Here is a 20,152-nt window from a genome sequence, read left to right on the forward strand (position 1 = left end):
AAAGGCGTCTCTGTTATTACTCATCGCTTCAGCGCCCAGTTGGATGAAGCTCGTTCTTACGAGGGAAAACTCTTTTTTGTGGCGATTTATGAGATTTATGGCAATTCAGGGGTATAGGGTTGTTGACACCTCCAGGGTGCCATTTCAGAGGTCCTGTCCAAATCACAATATCGAAATGTATGTTCTTGTCACGTACATAATATTATAGAAAATCGTTTGGTTGAAATGGGAAATTATTGAACGACTTTTTTTTTTGCGTTCATAATCTGTCGTAGATATAGATCTATTTCCTTCATTTAAATTTATTCTTGATGCCATTTTATTGAGGGTTTTTTTGGTGACGCTGTTCTTTCTCAAAAAGTTTTAACTTAACTTAGTAAACATACGAAGTTTTGAAGAAATTCTTTGGAATTGATGTAAAAGAAAGTAGTATGTAAACCAGTTTTCTTTAAGATTTGTTAATTTAATTTTTTGTTGTAATTTGCAAAATTTATCCAACAGATCCTTGGAATAACTCCACCTTCAGGAAAGAAAAAGTACATTGCGGCTGCCTTTCCTTCAGCTTGTGGTAAAACCAATCTGGCCATGTTGGAGCCTACACTACCTGGATTTAAAGTTGAATGCGTTGGTGACGACATTGCTTGGATTAGATTTAATTCAAAAACAAAGATGTTTCATGCCATAAACCCAGAGAATGGTTTCTTCGGTGTAGCTCCTGGTAAATATTTGGATTTAAGTACTGTCTTTTTATTATATGTGCAGGTACTTTTAATTTCTTCTTAATTAAATTCTTTTTATCTCTTGTAGATAACGTTATTAATTACTTAAATTTTCCTTCTTACTTGAGAATTTTAATAAATTTTATCAATTTGAGTTGTTTTTTTTTGTTAATTTTTTTGGAAAATTTGAAAATTAATTTTAACATAAGCTTTTATATAAAATAAACTGCTGTAATTTTTTTTTAAATATTAAGTTTTTAAAATTACAGGTACATCTTGGAAGACTAATCCTAATGCGATGGCTTCAATGCAATGCAATTCCTTTTTCACAAATGTCGCCCACACTTCTGATGGAGGTGTATGGTGGGAAGGATTGGATCCAGTAAAGGAAGGAATACAAGTAACTGACTGGCATGGCAAACCTTGGGATAAATCTAAACCAGCTGCTCATCCAAATTCAAGGTATTTTATTTCTTTATTTCTTTATTCAAGAACATTCATATGTAAATAATGAGATTATGAATGTACAAAACATAAAGACCAGCTTGCTTGTGATAGACAGGTCACAGCTGAAGGACATTCCCTTCATTATACAAATTCCAGGGATTAGAAGTTCAGTACATAATGGCAGTTTTTAGAAAGAATTAGGTTTACTCTAACACTTCTCTTTCTGAATAATAGTGGAATAAGAGCCAACTATAAATTTTAAAATCAATCATTTTATGTCTAAATCTTTTGCTAGGTCTTTGGAGAAAAGAACATACCATCATAATAACTCAGTAAGTAGGGTCTAAATGACAGAGTCAGATTTGTCAAACAAAGCCCGAATTTAAGGCAAGGTAGATTATGCTTTCACCTACCCCATATTTAATATGTCCTTAAAGAGAGGTTTCCAGAGTGTTCAGACGATTTTTGGTAATGTTGGCATACTATATAATATCCTAATTCTGAATGTATTATATATACACATTTTTACATTCGGATTTTAACTAATTTAGTAATGATGCAATTAGTAGGCAGTTTCCACTTAGTTGTAGCGTTTAAAGAGAATTTATAGCAAATCTCTTTCCCTACATCTTTGCATTGAACGTTTTCTTGCTACTTCTTTATTGTGACAGGAGCGTGAATGGCGTATCTTAGAAACTTATTTTGTGGTCCCTAGCTTTAACCCGCACGGTAGTTACATGGACACTACAAAAAAAAAACAACTTATATTTAATAGATGCTATTTTTGCCTGTAACATTACTGGTAAAGCAGCTTTCAAATCCTACTTTAAACTTATTCGTTATATTTAGGGGAATTTCATGTTTGCAGATTTACGGCTCCTGCAAGCCAGTGCCCAATAATTGATCCTAAATGGGAAGATCCTGAAGGTGTACCTTTATCCGCCATATTATTTGGAGGCAGAAGACCGGAAGGAGTACCACTGGTGTATGAGTCACTCTCCTGGGAACATGGTGTCTTAATCGGAGCAGGTATGCGATCAGAGGCAACTGCAGCGGCTGAACACAAGGTATTAACAACTATCTGTTTAGCTACTTTCTCTTCGATTGTTTTCTTATTTTCACTTCAATAAAACTCTTTTTTAACTTTCAGGGAAAAGTTATTATGCATGATCCGTTTGCTATGAGACCTTTCTTCGGTTATAATTTTGGCAGTTATATCCAACATTGGTTGTGTATGAAGGAGAAAGAAAATGCCATAATGCCTTTAATATTCCATGTAAACTGGTTTAGAAAAGGAAAAGATGTAATATTTATTTCTTTTTACTTACTTTTTTTCTTTCTTGCTTTACAAATTAACCTTATCAACTTTATATTTTTTCGCTTAAATTTAACTATATTTTTTTCCCAATTAGGGCAAGTTTTTATGGCCAGGATTTGGTGAAAATATTCGAGTATTGGACTGGGTCTTAAAACGAGTGGAATGTGAAAAAGGTATAGCACTTCAGACACCAATCGGATGGGTTCCCAAAGAAGACGCCATCAGCATGAGTGGTTTGAAGGAAAAACCAGACATGCATGAGTTGTTGTCTGTACCATCCGATTTCTGGAAGAAAGAGGTATCATTATTAATTAAAACAAACTAATTTATGTTATCAAAGTACAATTTTCAAAAAATATTTTAATTATTCAACAAAACTATGCTGGTAGCATTATTAAATGATACATTACGGTTTTCTCTAAATATTTTTAAGAGTAATTTACTATTTAAAAATATTACAGGAATTCCCAGTCTGACATTCGGATTTAAGATTTTACTGAGTACATAAATTTGATTTTTTTGAGTAGATTTCCATTTTTATTTGAAACAGTTTTTTGGAAAAGTATTTTTTAGGAATTCTAATAAACCTGGAAATTTTGGTTTCTTTCACTGCCTTTTACAATGAAGGTAGAAATTTGAGATTCTCTTGCTGTCATTGTGACTCCGTTCGTAATTTTAATCCCATAACTTCAGTAAAAGATGCTAATTGTAAAAACTCTTAATCTTCTACCATTACTCGTTGCGAAATGTTCTTCTTTGGCCGCAGAGAGTAAAATATCTCCTACCATATAACCTCGCGATGGCAACTGAGGTCAAACAAGGAAACGTAAAACCGTTTTTAGATGTACACATTTACTGTGTTTGGTTTTTTCAGGATTTATGGATCTCCCCTCAAATCCATTGCTTAAAAGACATTCTCATGTTACCGAATAAAATTCGGTTAACAAAATTTAGTAATAATTTTAATTTTAAATAATTTAATTTACAAAGCAAATGTATGTCTAGAATAAGGAATACGTATTTTTATGCGTAAAACAATATAATAGAGTGAAGGTGTACTTCGGACTGCTGACGAAGGAAAAAAAAAGCAGAGCGGCGCATAGTTAAGAGGAGTGAGGGACAGTGTGAGAGCTAGCTTCCAGAGGGAAGCACTGGATTACCTTTTTCTGCGGCTAGGCCGGATTGGTATTTCTAATTTTTCCTAATTAGGAAATTAGGAAAAATTTTGTAGCGGGTGAGTTACCAGTGGTAGGGATAGTGCCGTGGTAATATTTCCCTGAGCAGGGATTATACGCTACAAAATAAAAGGGTGAAAAGGGAAGAAGAAAGTGCTAGGAGGACTGTGCTGGAAAAGCTCGGGAAAATCTCGACTAACTGTATGTCAAACACTTTATTTATTATCAAAAAGATTCAAAATTCCAAAGGTTACTAGTCCGCTGGAAGTGCATTTTTACTAAATACCAATCGATTTCCCTTGATAAGGTTTCCCGGGACTTTGTTTTGTGGACAAAACTAATTTATATCCGTCACTTTTGTCTAAAACACCCTCCATAGGAATACTTTCTTTTTTTTCAATTGTGTGGACATCGCAGTTGTTTGCTCTAAAGAACTCTTCTAAGAACTATTTATTACTCATAGTTTCCATTTAATACGTATCTTTGGTCGAAAGATCTCTGATTCTTTCAGCGGACTTTCAAGACGCTTCCCTCACTCAGAGCAGTGCCATTTTATTTGACTACGAACTTAACTTATTTTACAAAATAAGAATAGTAATAATCATAATGATAATTTATTTTTCATTCTTTTTTGGTGACTGATTAGTTATTCCAAAAAGAAGAAAGAATGATGCCAATTTCAATCATTATTTTCTTAATTTTGCCAAGCTTTCGACCTAGAGCCTAGGTCATCTTCAGGGTTTATACTGTTGACAATTATAATTTTTATATTTTATTATAAGGTTGGTGTGTGTCTTCTGTCCTGCCTGCTTATGAACTAGTCCCTAGGTCGAAAGCTCGGCAAAAATAAAAAATGACAAATTGGTATTATTTCTTCCTTCTTATTAATAATGTAAGATTCCAAAAAAATATATAACATAAAATATTATAGTAAACAAAAAAATTATCCGAGTTTTCTTACTAGTTTTTTTTTATCTAGGTTGAACAATTAGAAAAGTATTTCAATGAGCAATTACCGCAAGATTTACCTGAGGAAATGAGGAAACAATTGAAAGATTTAAAGGAAAGATTAAAATAATATATTAATGAAAAGAAAGTATAATTTATTTTTTTATATCTGTCGTTGTAAATAAACATTTCATGTTTCTTTTTTTTTGTAAATATCTTATTTTCTTTGTTTTCAATTTTAAAAAACACTTTTGTATTAATAAATAAAAAACACTAAACTTATAGACTGAACATTGCTTCATCCAATTTTTTTCTCTGCCCTTTTTTTTAATAATAACTAAATATGTCGTTATTAATCATGTAAAAAATTCTGAAAATTAGAAAAAAAAATTCTTAAAGGTATATAGAGGACGCAACTATAATATAAAATAAATCTTCTGAGGCTAGAAACTCTAGTGTGGCCATGCTTAAAAGTTTTTTCATTGGCATTAAAAGTGTGTGATTCATGAGCTACAAATTATATGGCCTGTGGATTCACTTAAGTCAAGTAGTTACTATCTAGGTGCCTTCCGAGTACTGCATGAATACTGGAGGTATTAGTACCAGTATAGTTCGGCTAGAATGCCCACTTCAATTCCTGAAGAAGTGGCTAATCCCTTCATGGGTTTCACGAAGGTTAGTTAAGGTGCGACTTATAGATGGAGTAATGAAGCATGAATTGGCATACATAACCAATCCACATTAAGAAGTTCTCAATAAACTAGATGAAACTAGTTACCTTTCTTCTAAAATCTGTTGTCATTCGGAACCTTGCCTCAGACAGACTAGTGACTGATAGTGTCCCGTTTTACATAGTTAAAGCTCTTCGTAGTTACTCTTTGTTAAACTTAATCGTTAAGTTATAGGAATCGTTCAGTTAAACATAGGAAGCTGGGTGCAAAAAAAAAGCGCATGCTCATTTATTTATTATTTTCCACTGATTATAAATTAAATATCGGTTATAATTAATATAAAATACTCGCTTAATTAAATAAATATTGAAATACATGGTTATTTCAATCAGATTTCGATCTTAAAGCTATCATTTTAACGGGATATAATCCTTTAGGAAATTTTGTTTGATTTTGAATAGTTTCAATTTTAAGATCAGACTGTTCAAAAAGTTCTAAAAGTGTATTTAATCCTCTGGTAAGTGAATAATCGACTGTATCTTTTTCAGTTTCACCGGTAGACGTAACATTCTCTTTAACCACTATCAATCCATTTTCTGCTAAACTTGACCTAAAAACATAAATTTTTCAGTTAAATAATAATCTTTATAAGTGTAAGTAGCACATAATTATAACATCGTGTATAACTGATTAAATACATCAAAACTTCTGTTTTCTTTCCTTTTTTTTAATCACAGCTTTAAAAATCGAAGTACTTTTCCGGGTCCCTGTTCGGGCGCCATAATTTTTCCTTGTGACGGTATCCTTGCGGGCGCCAGATAGCCGAAGCTATCAGAGACGATATCCCTAACCAGCCTCAAAAGAAAAATACCCTTAAGGGTGCCTCTGGCGGGATAGCTTACTGGTGAGAGGAGGGAGGGTCCTGGAGACAATCACCCGGGGCGATAGGGAGTAAAATAAAATTTTCTCTTGTGCTTAATGTACCAAACGACAAAATACCTTTAATTAAGGAAAATAATCATACAAAGGGAAAACTTATACTAGATACGAAATAATAATAAAAATATAGAACTCACAGACGATAGATAACATAAGTAGGCACTGGCCAGGCCAAACGCACGGTAGAGAATGAATATTTTTTTCTGGAATATTAACTGTATATAGCAGCTGGTCTTGCAGCCCGAAGTTCAAATTTATAGCATGTACTAGCTCCTGCCAGCTACCAATATTTTTTCGGTTACAAGTAAAGTAAAAAGTTTATGTGAACTTTGTCTAATTCTACCAAATTATAAAGATGTGGAAATAGATGAAAACACAATACTTTTCTGTAGGTTACTAATGAATGCAAGAACAGAAGAAATTTAAAGTAACAGCTCACATCTACCTAACGTCTTTTGTGATCAGAATGAAGATCCCACAAAATTTTAAAAATAACCTTTTTTATTATCTTTGTTTTTTTTTTACCATCTACAGATGTTTTATCTTTTTTAAAAAAATAAACATTCCAGCTCTACCTTTTCTAAAGTGAAAAATATTTTCTCCATCCAAATTCTACCCTAATCTGAAATATTAAATATTTCTTTCGGCTTATTTTAATATAATAATAATCTATTTTATAATTTATGTGGGAAATTTCTTTCATTTTCCAAATCTAAAGGAAGGAATCAGATTAGCAAGTTCATAATAAAATGTGGGAACTCATAAAATTCAAGTAATATTACCTTTTTTGAAATGAAAGCTTCTATTCTAATCTACTCAAGAAACTAATTTATTTTATTAGTGTTTTCAGATTTTACTCACCTACATATTTTTAAAAATTTCACTAAATCTTCGTTTGTTAAATGTCCTAAAACCCATTGGCACCATATTATATCATATTTATGCTCTGGTATGAAGGACTGGAGTCCTGAAAAAAAATATTTTAAACAAAAAAAATTAAAATAAATACAAGGATTAAGAATTATTTCTATCCGATGAAGCATAGTTCAGGACTTCAGAAAATTTATATGAGTAGAGAAAGTCCAAATGCAATCTTAAATCTTTATTTACTGCAACAGCTTTATTGTGACTCGAATAGTTGTCTCTGTTCATGTGTAGAAGAAAGACCCTAAGTGAAGTATTTATGGCGCTGTTGTTGGTGATTATACGCTGTACTGTGTAAACTTCTGGATAGCTCCTCAAGTGGCTCCAAACATCAAAATCGGGGTATAATCAGAACAAGTATAGATGGTGTCTTTTCTTATGCACAATATATCAAATAAAATTTACACCTCAGTTGAACACAATGATCAAAATGTCTCCACAGGCAACTCATCTAACAACAGGTTTTCAGAGAAGCACGAATCCTTTCCCCAGCCCCGGGATTGAGGCAGTCCTAAGTATACACATTTTTGGCTAGTGCTTAAGAAGTGAGAAAAGGGAGCCTCTTTAGAACTTCTGAGACATTTAAGGGGGAAATTAATTGACACTAATGAATGGGTAATCCCATTGCGTTTCTCTCAAGAGAGCTTGGTAGCTACAAGGCATAGAAGAAGAATGTACCCTCCTTACTCTATTCTTCCACACCAGGATATTCTAATTTATGGATACAACTAAAACAGTAATAACACAGTGTGTAACCTTACAGTTGCGGTACAAAAAAAAAATCACATGTTCAAATTAGAAATAGAAAATACTGGATTACTTTACCGACAGTCTTTTGGTTCGCAACAAATTCTATTGATCTTTAATAGAAATAAAAAGGTTAATAATGTTAATAAAGGAACTTTGAAGGGCTGTGGGGATAGCTTGATGAAATGCTAGTAGTGGTGAAGGAATTTTGCAAAAAAACTACTAAACTTGACATAAAGAAGAATTTGGGCGTACGTGCAAGTGTTATTCGGTTGATACATTGGCTCTCACAAAAGTACATCAAGAAAAATAATGCAAGTTCTGGAAGAAATGATAAAATGACGAATAACTGTATAAACCTAATTCTTTTACAGTATTTTAATCAATAAAACTTGATAAATGTCATACCACTGCAATATAATTTTCCGAGTTTTGTACTTGCGCCAATGTAGTGGTTAACTTTTTTTAGAAACTCGTTATTTTGTTCAACGAGATCTACAGTTTTAAAAAACTTCATTAACAGATGTTTAGTTATTCTTCCAATCCCAGCACCACAATCTAACGCCCTTTCGCCTCCAGGAGCATTATCTGCCTAAAAATATAAATCAATTAAATATCATTGTTAAAATTTTTCAATTGAAATATGAAATATAACAAATGAAACAGTGTCTTGAAAATTTAATGTTTTAAAGAAAAAAATTCAGAGCATTGTAATAAAAATAAAGACCTGCCGACTCAAAATGAAGAAAAACATTTCACACTAAAATAATAATAATTACTTGATAAAAATAATTCCTTACTATTAGAAGTGATTGCAGAAATTGTTCTGAACTTTCCAAATCACACTTTGAAATAAACCCAAATCCTCCTAGGATACCATCGACTGTAGCTGGAATTTTAGACCAGTAAATTTTGGCATTTTCATAAAACGAATCATCCTCCTTAGAGTCATTCACTTCTTCATTCACAACAGTGCCCATATTCGTCAAATAATGAGCATATTTTAGACAAAATAAGATTTTTTTTATTTAGATATTCTATACATAAAACTACATGACAAATGACTGTAAAGACACAATTATATGGCTGAGGTCTAAAACCTGATGCACATGTACTAGTGATGGGCTATACGAGTCCGCCTGTGGAATCATTGGATTTGAATCAACTCCAGGGTCGGAATCGATTCCAAACACTCGTTCATCGATTCCAGTTGCCGTACCTATCCTATGCTTTCGTGCAAATATCATGCAATTTATTAAATATTTTATTAGTACTTAACTTCATCAGTTAATAACAAAACTACATGTAATTTGCAACAGTTTTAAAAGATATATAATATCTAATTGTTATTGACAACATCAAATAAAATTAGCTTTACACAAGAACAAGATTTAAAACAAAGCAGTTTTGTTAATATCCAGCAGGACCACTGGGAGGTTGAAGTTACCCTGCCAGGAGGGGAAATGAAATGGGAAGGAAATAAGGTTGTTAAAGGTATCAATGATGTTAGTTGGACCTTAAAATATGTACATGCAAACAAATTAAAATATAACAATGAACATAAACTAAGAAAGATTAACGAAATGAAATTATATTACTAAATATTTAATAATGAATAAAACTAAGCCGTCTATATATATATATATCCCAATACAAAACAAAATGAATAATTTTTATCACAGACTAGAGAAGGATTAAAGTTTAAAGCTACTTAGAACTTAAGAAATTAATTAATGTAAATTTTTATTCAGAAATAATATCATAGAAACATTGCTCGACTTTAATCTATTGCGTCTGTCAACTAATATTTGTCCAGCTTTAGAGAAAATCCTTTCGCAAGGAACTGAAGTGGCTGGAATGCATAATCTTTTCAAAACAACGTCATACAATCTGGGATATAAGTCTTTCCTCTCTCTCCACCAATCTAACGGATTGGCTTCTCTATTTAAAAAAGGTTCTGCCAAATATTTGTCTAATTCAATTATACTGGCAGATACTGGGGTCTGTTTCGCGTTTAACGTTTTAATTTTTGCATCGAATTCCCGCCAAAGACTAGAAGTAGAAGTTGTGGATGATGGAACATCGGTAGATAACGAAGCTTTCGGAATTTGAATAAATGATAATTTAGTGGCAAGAGAATGGTACATTTTCCGGAATTTAACGTCGCTCGAAAAACCTTCGTTTTTAAATCGCGGATCTAAAATCATCGATTGACCTATAATTTCTACCGATTCTAAATTGGAAAACCGATTTGAAATATTAGCGCAAATTACTCGAGCCATTGATTGTATTTCAGGTCTGTAATTTGTGTGCAAAAATTTTGAAACGTGATCGGTCATAAAGCGCGAGAATATAATAATTTTAGAAATTGTTATATAATTTTCCGAACTTACTTCGTCCGTAATTTCATTAAATATCTGCAATAATTGAACCGCGCTCTCTAATATTTCCCAATCGATTGTTGTTATATTATGTTCACCCTGTAGATTTAATAAAGCTATGGTCGCGATCAATGGCTGTTTGGTTTTTAAAACGCGATCAAACATTATAAATGTGGAGTTCCAACGAGTGGGGACGTCTTGTTTTAATTTTAATTTTGGGAAACCCATCTGTGTTTGTGTATTATGTAGCTTGGTCAGAGAATGAGAACTTCTTTTAAAATATTCTACTAAAGCTTTAATTTTGTCGGTCGTTACGCGAATTTCTGCGATTCCCGAATGGACAACTAAATTCATTGAATGGGCAAAACAAGAAATATGCCTCCAATTGCACTGCTTTACTGCCGAAACAATATTTGCACCATTATCAGTAACAACGGCAGTTACTTTATTGGTGAGTTCCCATTCTTGGACCGTGGATTGCAGGTGTGAGGCCAAGTTATTCGCTGTATGTCGTTCAGAGTAACTAGTACACTTCAATAAATGTGTTTGTAAATTTGTGTTTTGGTCTATGTAGTGGGCAGTTATAGCAATAAAGCTTTCATTATTCACCGATGTCCAACAATCAGTTGTTAAACAAACGGCATTTACTTCGTTGAATTTACTTTTTAATTTTGATTCTTCCCGCTTATAAATCATTGGGAGTAAACTGTTGGATATATACTTTCGTGAAGGTACATTATAACTGGGGCAAAGCAATTTAATTAATTTTCTGAACTCTTGATCTTCAACAATACTAAAAGGATGATATTCTTTTACTATCATTTTGAGCAATTGTTCATCAATTTCCTTGGACTTACTGGGGTGCAAAGGTTTGATTACTTCTACAAAGTCAGTCAAGGATTTTTGAATTACCGGAGCCTTATGGGCAGATGAAGAGAGAGGAGCGACATCTGCAACTTCTGAATGGATGGAAGCTAAACTAGTAGAGGGAAGCGAGCTTAAATTTTGAGTGTCTATAGAAGTTAAATGAGATTTCTTAACAGGGATCTCTTCAGTGCTTTGCTCTGTATTCTTTCTTTTATTGAATGATATAGGATGTTTTCTCTTCATATGTCTGAACAAATTACTAGTAGAGCCACTTGTAAAGCTAACGATTTCGTGGCAATACCGGCATTTAGCTTTGACAGAATCAATAGAATTAAAGTGATTCCAAATTTCACTGCGTTTTGGCATTTGTCTGAAATTAATTTACTAAAAATTAATAAAATATTAAATTTAAAAAATAAGAAACAATAGTAAAAAAGGCGATAATAACCCCGTTGTTGATGGGCAAAAATAAATAAATAAATAAAAAAGTAAAAAAATTAAACTAATTTATTAAATATTTTGCTTTTAAAATATTTTCAAATATTCAATAAAGAAAAACAAAAGATAAAAATGAAATAATTATTTAATTTAGGAAAATATTAGTCTTTGAAAATATTTTAGAAATCAACAAAGCACACGCTCTTCAACTTAATTAAGATTTACCACTGGAAAACACCCTTATCTGCTTATCATCAGAAGACAGACACATGAAATATTGTTATCAGCACGAAAGATGAAATTGAAATGGCCCTTATTGCTATAGCTACATATCTAGAGACAAAAAAATTATATTACCTAAAGAGCGTACTTACTACAGACTCCCTCCCACTCTTATTACCTATTTCACAAACATTCGGCGATTGGAAATATTTTTTAGCAAAATATTATTCTATTTATTCTAAGCAGATTCTTAAGATGATTTTAATTTTTAAAATTTATTTTTGTTTATTACTCTTATAAAATACGAAGAATTTCAAATAAAATATAATATACAAACACAGAATGATTTAGTATGCAGGTGGAGTCAGTCGTCGTTACCATGGTAACGGAACCGTTAAACGACTCCGGTTCCAGCTCCAGCAATTTCTATTGGCTAGAATCAGTGAACGAAAAAGTGGAACGAGTCCGGTTTCAAAAGGATTTAAATCACTCCGGATTCGACTCCACCAACTCCAGTGGATTTAACCAATGAAAATGCTAGAGTTGGGCCGGAGTCGTTTAACGGTTCCATTACCATGGCAACCACGACTGACTCCACCTGCACTCTAGATCATTTTGTGTTTGTGTATTATATTTTATTTGAAATTCTTCGTATTTTATAAGAGTAATGGACAAAAACAAAATTTAAAAATTAAAATCATCTTAAGAAAGCGTTATTATGTTTTTTGTATTCAAATGAAACGAATATTTAACTACAAAATATTTCCAATTGATGAATGTTTGTGAAATAGGTGATAGAGTGGGAGGGATACTACAGTAAGTAAACCAATTAGGTAATACTACATTTTGGCTCAGTTTTACTTTGACCGTCATGCGGACATGTACACGTTTAAACTTACGCCAATGAAGATAAGAGTAAGAGTGTCCAGCGCTTAGTTAAAGATTAAGCACACAGCTTTTTCTTTTTGTAAAACAATAAGATAATATTTTAAAAGCTTGATATTCAATTCTTATTAGATAAATATTGTGAGTAATTATAATTTTGTTTGAAGGGTTAGAATTTTTATGGAATACTTTCCTACCCATTTCCGTTTCTCTATATTGAATCCTCTTGAAGCAAGTTAACTCCAGTCTTCCAGTGGTCAAGCTAGATAATGACAAAATTGCTTTAATTTATAATTGACTAGCCTATTTTTGGGTTAATATTTGTGTTACGTTGTTAATTTTATATTTATCAGAGCAATTGGAAATTAGGGATAGTACTTAATGTGTGTAAAAGAAATATAGTTTTGTTATTAACTGGAAAAGCTAACTGTTAATGATATATTTTAATAAATTACGTGACATTTGTTCTTATGTTTAATCGTTCCAAAACCTCTGCTGTCTCATTTTCATTTTCATTTTTTTGGGGCGGGGCGGAATCACTTTTTTTTAAAATAGGGATTTGAATCAACTCGTTCCACCATCGGACTCGTTCCAGTGGAACGAGTCCGTTCAAATAGCCCATCACTAACATGTACTTATAACCAGTAATTTACCTCTACCATGTTCCAATAATTGCATCAGGGCTTTGTGTGAGGCTTATTTGGTACTTAGTTATCATTACTTCATTTGAAAATAATTATTTCCCAATACAAAAGGAAAAAATGAATTTGTTTGCTTAAATTCGAACCCCCCTCCAACATGAAATACATCTCTAACTTTAGAAATTGAAAGTATTACAAATACAGAATCCTTTAATAAGTACTAGGTTTCATTAATTTATATTTTATTTGATTTTTTATTTTTACATTTTTGCAATATTTTGAATAACACTCATAAATGTCATGTAACTTTCCTCACTTAGCATCAGCAAGTGTAGTCAGGATGGGATCGTTATTGAAGTAGAAGTACTTAATCGTTTTGAACCAAATTAAACTTTTGTCAAACAAATTGCATACAAAATGGTTTAATTTAGTTGCTACTTTCTTGAACTGCTTGAAAATAGCAAAATTAGTAAATATATGACGTTTTGCATATTAATGAATTACAGGAATATCAATGTGTGGACAAGCCACCAAAACTACTGTTAAGAGCGCTCTATTGGCAAGATCGATAACTACTTAGCAATAATTAGTTTTTAGTTCATCCGCTAGAATGCATAGGTATGTAGAATTTATGTTTTACTTTAAGAAACTGACTTGGGCACATATGACTTGGGTGAAAACAATAGTAATAACAAAAACGTAATTTTTGTATGAAATCAAATTTTTTGTTATAAATCATTACCAATTGCATTCCAAAATTTTTGTTAAGACATTTGAAAATCTGAAAAAATAGAGTGGAAAACCTAAAAGAGTAAAAAAGAGAACCTAAAAAGAAACGTAAAAAATAGCTCCCAGAGTCTTGAGAGTGTGTAAGAGCAATCAAAACCGTTGTCATGGTGATATGACGCGCCGCGATGATGGGTTAAATAAGTAAATTGGCCGCGGTTGTGGGAGGGTGGGGTGAATCTTCCTTACTACCAAAAACTAGTTGGATGTGATGATTTTTAGTTGATGCTTCTTCTACCTGGTAGTAATTTGTTGAACTAATAAACTTTTTATGAGTAATTGTTTCTTCTCATTTAATTATTACTGTAAGCATTTTTTTTAATTAAAAAAATTACTGTCAGGTGGTATTATATTATTATTAAATAATTAAATCAGAATTAAGCTTTAATAAATTGTATTTACTGAAAAAATAGCAATAACCGCATGTTCCTTCTACAGCGGACATCTTGGCAAGCTGTCTATATAGCGAAGATAAATTCGCAGGGCGGGAGGGCGGGGCGACTTTTGTTCAACCACAAGTTTATCATAGGACTTTTTTTTTTTACTGTTGCCTCTAGTATTAATTCGCTTTCAGACTTTTATAGCAACGATTAAAATGATTTTAATTTTCTTTTTAATTTGGTTAATTTCATGATACTAAAATGATTTATTTTTTAAAGCTACTACGTCTAAACTCTCTTAGATGTTTTTAAAAGGATTTTTTATTTTTTTAATGAAATTTCTTCTGACAACATTTATTATAACTTCCTTCTTTCATATATCTTCTCCAGTTGATCTAGATGTCACCAAACGAAATTTTAGCTACAGTTGTATATATGTAGATAGAGTGGTGAGTGGTGTGTACACTTTAGACATTTTTTGGAGATACCGACAACTTCTGCACTCCCTTTAAGCGTCTAGATGATACTGAAGGGAATATTCATTACACTTCTATATATAAAGGTCCAGTTAGTGTTGCTATCTGGTGGCGCTAATTGGTACTACAATTTTTGAAAAGACCGACGACATATCTCCTCCCCTCAAGCACCTAAATCATACTGAAGGAAATTTTTTGTTCTAAATGTAGAAGTCTAATTAGTGTTGCTATCTGGTGGCGCTAATTGGTACTACAACTTTTGAAGAGACCGACGACATATCCTCTCCCTTCACGCGCCTAGAGCATACTGAAGGAAATTTTTTGTTCTAAATATAAAGGTCCAGTTAGTGTTGCTCTCTGGTGGCGGTATTTGGTACTACAATTTTTGGAAAGACAACGACAACATCCTCTCCTTTCGAGCGTCTAGACCATACTGAAGGAAACTTTTTGATCCACATATAGAGGTCCAGTTAGTGTTGCACTCTGGTGGCGCTTTATGGAACTATAAGCGTACCTTGTCCAGTAAGTGCTTCTATCTCGTGGCGCTTTTTGGAACTATTTTTAATTTTGTAGCCTAATAGGATTTTACTTATTTATTTTAGATGTTATGAATTTGTTTTCTATTGGAATTTCATTTTATTTTTTTTAACTTATAAAGTTTCTTTTTGCATTTTATTAATTTATATATATTTCTTCTCCAATAATGTATAATAAATAGAAGATAAGAATAAAAATACAAATACTAAGTCTATGTAAAAATAGGTTTTTGTAAATAGATTTTTTAAAAAAAGAAATGTTTTTCTTTTAGTTAACTAAAGCTATACATCATTTTTATAAAAGTGAACAAATTCTTTTAATTAATTACATTGCAACATAAACATGCATATATATAACATATTATATAACTAAATCATACATTTTGTAGAGATTGATTCATAACAAAAGTTCGTTTGTAAATTTGCATAGAATGTTTTCTTAACGTCTTTTTCATTCCAACTTCATTTGATGAAAGTTGTGCAAGTAGAACTCCCATACTTGGCCGTTTTTAATCTGAAAATCATTATTTTTCAATGAAATGGTTTTTATAAGAGTTAATATTGTATAAAAAAGCGTACATTCAATGATACTACAAGTGAAACTCAACTAATTTTTTAAGATAGGATTTTATCTTTCAGGAATGAAAGGAATAAATTAAAAAATTAAAAATTACCACTCAAGTTTAAATCTTTTAAGAATTGGCTTGTGAATGCGGGGGCGCTTTATATAAGTAGAAAACGCTGTATTACAGTCCAAGATCACTTGTACACTTAATATAACTAATATTGTAAAATTAAAAGGAATTATTATAAATATTAATAAACATGTAATAAGATTCTGTCTTATACTTACTCTTATGTACTTATTATTTGTATTTCTGTCTTTTACTTATTATTCTTATTCCTTATACTACAGAAACCAGGCATTCAATAACTATTTAGAATAATCTTGTTTTAAAGTATCCCTCATACGTTATGTGAACGCAGCAATTTTCCAGGACAATGAAAATAGGGCAGGAGAGTGTTCTCTAAACTCCTCACCAGGTGACCAGGATTTGAACTAAACAACCTGACTACAACATACCTGTAATCTCTTAATAGCTTCATCTAAAATTTGTTGAGACCAACATTCTATTCTTATGATGATTTTGAGTAATATCGAGGTGCGGTCTTAAATAAAAACAATTTTTTTTGCTTCTTTTTGCAAATTTAAGACCGCACCTCGATATTCCCCAAAATCATCAATCAACAACGGTCGAAAAAACCAAAACCATCATTTTATTCTTATCTTGTGTATAGGATTTCTTTGTGACGAAGTGTAACGTCTGTTTTCTAGCTTCCCTCTCAGTCATTATTTCCTCTCCGCTTTACTTCGTTTTTTTAGTAGTAGTTTTTTTAGTAATAACAGAAGAAAAGTAATAAATTTCAGATGATACGATTCTTGCTTCAAACATGATATTTCAAGTTCCAAAACAAAACGTAAATACATATATTTAATTTAAAAGTAGATTCAGTAATACTGAATTGAAAAGTAAATTTTAGACTTTTAATACCTTTAGGAAATAAATTTTTATTTGATCAAGTTAACAATTAAATTTATACTTTCTCTTATTTTTTCAATAAAAATGATGGAAAAGAACAGAAAAAATTAATGAATAAACTAAAAAACGTTTTCTCATTTTTATTAATGTTTTTCTCTTAAGAAGTAATTTTTTATTTTACCACTGTCTTTTTTACGGTCCAATGCGTTATATGAAGTTGAGTTGTAAAAAAGAATGATCGAAACAAGTAGTAAATACAAAATGCTATGTTTACAGCAGTATAGTAAATCAAAAAATGTGTTTTTAATGTGAAAGTATTGTTTGACATTTCACATTATCGCTTCAAATACGATATATTTGGCCAGCTAACTAAAGAAATATGTGGAAACCCAAATAATGACTTTTTATGTATTAACCCTCAAAATTGTCATCACAATAAACATTTACTATAAATAATACTTGTTTTTCACATTGACCAAGTACATTTTAATGCCTAATCATTTGTTTGTTTTTTAAAAATAAAAACCAAATTCTATACTTTTTAGAAAATTTGTTTGCATTGGCAGAAGAGGTTTGGCAGTAGAAATCTTTGATACTTTGAAAGTTACATCGAGAGATGATTACAGAATCTTTTACCAATCAGTTCTCAATGAAAGGGATAGAACAGAGGGTGTTATTGTTTCTTTTTCAATCAGATTTTTTCTATTATCGGCATTCCCAATGCTGTGATCAGGATATGTGAACAAGGAATTCAATTTTAAAAAATTCGTCTTCAACAAAATAGAAAGTTTATCTAGAGGTTTGAGTGTAATCTGGTTTACCACGAAGGACGTTACATTAGTGTATATACAGACAAATACTTTAAAGTTTTAATAGCAACTAGACTTTATGAGAATATACCTCCGAATTTTTTTTTTTTTTATGCCCAACTTACAACTGCGAAATTAGGTATCGTGAACAGGTGCGGAACCGCATATTTTATTATCAATTTATTCAACAAGAATTTATTGATTAATAATTTGCGATATTCGAGCTCAGAAACTTTCAAGTCCTTGTAAATAGGTCATAACCATCCCACTATTGATAAATAGGATCAGCGGTACAGTAGAATTACATGCAAAAGTTTGAGGTAGTTCAGCATTGAAAACTACAATGCAACGAGATAATATGTTTTGTTAATTTTGTATTTTAATTAACTCTTGTAACAACATATTTGAATTGTAAATTTGTTGATATCCAATCCTCTCACACCAACACAAATTTTCATTCATATAAAGATATTGTAGACATGTAAATCATACAATTACAAATTGTTCACATTATGTTCCCAACTCTTAATACAATATTATTCTTATTACTGTTAGCCAAATTGTAGATAACTTATAATTAATATTTTATTATTTTACACTCTGATTACTTTCTCGCCAAGTCGACCTGCAACCTAGTTTAAAAATTTAGAGAACTATTAATTTACTTGGCCAAAGTTGTGGATTTTGTAAAATAAATTCCCTTTCTTATATTTTCTTTCAGGAATATGATGATAATTATTGCTTCCATTTTATTTATTTTTAACAATAACTTGTAAGAAAATTTATAAATAAAGGAATATTACTTGAAAGAAAACTGTACAGTCCTGTTATTATTAATGGGCGAGTAACAAAAAAATTGTTTACTGCATTTTATTGCCCTTATTGGCTATTGATCTGTTTATTTCCTAAACCAGAGAATCACTTTATCTTAATACTTTCTAATTTTGATAAAAAGTTCTTTAATTCAAATTCATATTAGAGTTTTGTCGGAAGTTAAGTTAAGGACTGCACCAAATAAAAGTAATAAGTTCTCGCAGATTATCACTTGTTCTGAAGAATGGGGCACAGTTTCTTCAGAGACGAAAATTCAACAACTTAAAAGAATTCATAGTTGCAGGTTAAAAAGTTTTTAAACAACAAACTATATTTTATAGGACAGATTTTAAAATCTATAATACTCCGAAAGATGATTCATTACTGTAGAGCTGTAATTTAAACATTAACTTGTTTCGGCACAAAACTATATTCAATATCAATTTTTTTTTTTTTTTTTACTCATCCCATTTTATTTTCATTTGAATTAATCTAGTGGAGATTTTATCCAACTCTAAAAAAAAAAAAATTCTTATTTTTTGAAATTATGGAAAAAAAATATTCACAAAATTTGTGGGCATTTCATGAATATATTTTATTATTTTTAATTTAAAGTATTTTTAATAGTAATTTTTGTTTTTAATAAATTAATGATTAAATAAAACAAAAAACCTGTAAAGAGATATGTTTGGGTCGTTACAGGAGATAAGAATGACTAGATTCATAAAGCTCCTTTTAATTTGCTCATTTTTGTAAATATGTAAATTAATTACCCTAATAAAAGTTCCCTCTTAAAATTTCTGCGAAGATAAATGATTTAGTTTCAAAGTAATTTATCTTAATTATATAAATACAATCATTATATATATTTATGCATTTTATTTTTTTTATCCCTCAAATAACTTAGAAAATGATTGCAATATCATTATGTACGGATTTTCTTAATTTACAATATATTTATACAAACTCGCATACGATCTATATTAAATACATTTAGGTATGCGCATTTAAATAAATTGTGCACACTATGAAAAGAGATAGGTTGTAGGCGAGGATGGGGATAAAGTTCAATTCTAAGATTTCATTTTTTGTTTAAACTGTTGCATATTTGTTTAATAAAGAAAAGTAACAACTAAAATGCAGATAGGTATGGCAAAAATGTATTCCGTCACTATTAGATGTTCATTAATCTCGGGATTCTAGCAATGCTTTTAATGGTTCTTGACATCTAGTTGACAGGGTAGATCCTGACTAGGAAGATAATCCAGAGAACGCCCCAAAACTAAAGCATTTCCTACAACCAAATATATGACAGAACTTTTTATATTAACTTGGCATATGACATTTAAAACAAATAATCATGGGAGCCATTTTGGTGGAAATCGGAAAACAATTTCTTTTAAAAATTGTGTTGTGTTTACATTCACACAAGTTTCTTGAAATTTAAAAATAGTACTAAGACATAGGTTAGGAATTATGCCACTTAGTT

The 20,152-nt window shown here is 31.0% G+C and overlaps 3 protein-coding genes across 8 annotated transcripts in view; 1 reads left to right on the forward strand and 2 right to left on the reverse strand.

Annotated features, from left to right (window-relative positions):
- Window positions 1–4,898, forward strand: part of LOC141455450 (phosphoenolpyruvate carboxykinase [GTP]-like) — a 37,909-nt gene extending 33,011 nt beyond the window's left edge. For all 6 annotated transcript variants that reach the window (XM_074130527.1, XM_074130529.1, XM_074130530.1 and 3 more), the window contains 6 exons: window positions 502–718; window positions 989–1,181; window positions 2,035–2,233; window positions 2,317–2,469; window positions 2,579–2,782; window positions 4,639–4,898. In XM_074130527.1, coding sequence (XP_073986628.1) covers window positions 502–718; window positions 989–1,181; window positions 2,035–2,233; window positions 2,317–2,469; window positions 2,579–2,782; window positions 4,639–4,737 — 1,065 coding nt within the window. In that variant the 3' untranslated portion in view covers window positions 4,738–4,898. The remainder of the gene's footprint in view (window positions 1–501; window positions 719–988; window positions 1,182–2,034; window positions 2,234–2,316; window positions 2,470–2,578; window positions 2,783–4,638) is intronic.
- A 639-nt stretch (window positions 4,899–5,537) lies between these two features.
- On the reverse strand, window positions 5,538–9,000 carry Ntmt (N-terminal methyltransferase). The gene is made up of 4 exons (XM_074130542.1): window positions 8,689–9,000; window positions 8,297–8,480; window positions 7,079–7,184; window positions 5,538–5,888 (listed from the first exon to the last, which is right to left on the reverse strand). Exons 1-4 carry the CDS (start codon window positions 8,866–8,868, stop codon window positions 5,663–5,665), a joined length of 696 nt encoding a protein of 231 aa, XP_073986643.1. The 5' UTR covers window positions 8,869–9,000; the 3' UTR covers window positions 5,538–5,662.
- Window positions 8,938–11,502, reverse strand: LOC141455609 (E3 SUMO-protein ligase ZBED1-like). Its single transcript, XM_074130790.1, has 2 exons — window positions 10,282–11,502; window positions 8,938–9,117 (listed from the first exon to the last, which is right to left on the reverse strand). Exons 1-2 carry the CDS (start codon window positions 11,500–11,502, stop codon window positions 8,938–8,940), a joined length of 1,401 nt encoding a protein of 466 aa, XP_073986891.1.
- Between the last annotated feature and the right edge of the window lie 8,650 nt (window positions 11,503–20,152).

The sequence above is a fragment of the Rhodnius prolixus genome, unplaced genomic scaffold (genome assembly GCF_049639745.1).
Source record: "Rhodnius prolixus isolate KJV_2025 unplaced genomic scaffold, Rpr scaffold_4, whole genome shotgun sequence".
Classification (NCBI taxonomy): Eukaryota; Metazoa; Arthropoda; class Insecta; order Hemiptera; family Reduviidae; genus Rhodnius; species Rhodnius prolixus.

Coding starts and splice junctions, on each gene's coding strand:
- Ntmt (XM_074130542.1), bottom strand. CDS start 8,868: ATGGGCACTGTTGTGAATGAAGAAGTGAATGACTCTAAGGAGGATGAT. Junction 8,481..8,688: donor TTCTGCAATCACTTCTAATA/GTAAGGAATTAT, acceptor TTATATTTTTAG/GCAGATAATGCTCCTGGAGG. Junction 7,185..8,296: donor CGGAAAATTATATTGCAGTG/GTATGACATTTA, acceptor ATTTTTTTTCAG/GACTCCAGTCCTTCATACCA.
- LOC141455609 (XM_074130790.1), bottom strand. CDS start 11,502: ATGCCAAAACGCAGTGAAATTTGGAATCACTTTAATTCTATTGATTCT. Junction 9,118..10,281: donor TTAATGAAATTACGGACGAA/GTAAGTTCGGAA, acceptor TTTGCACGAAAG/CATAGGATAGGTACGGCAAC.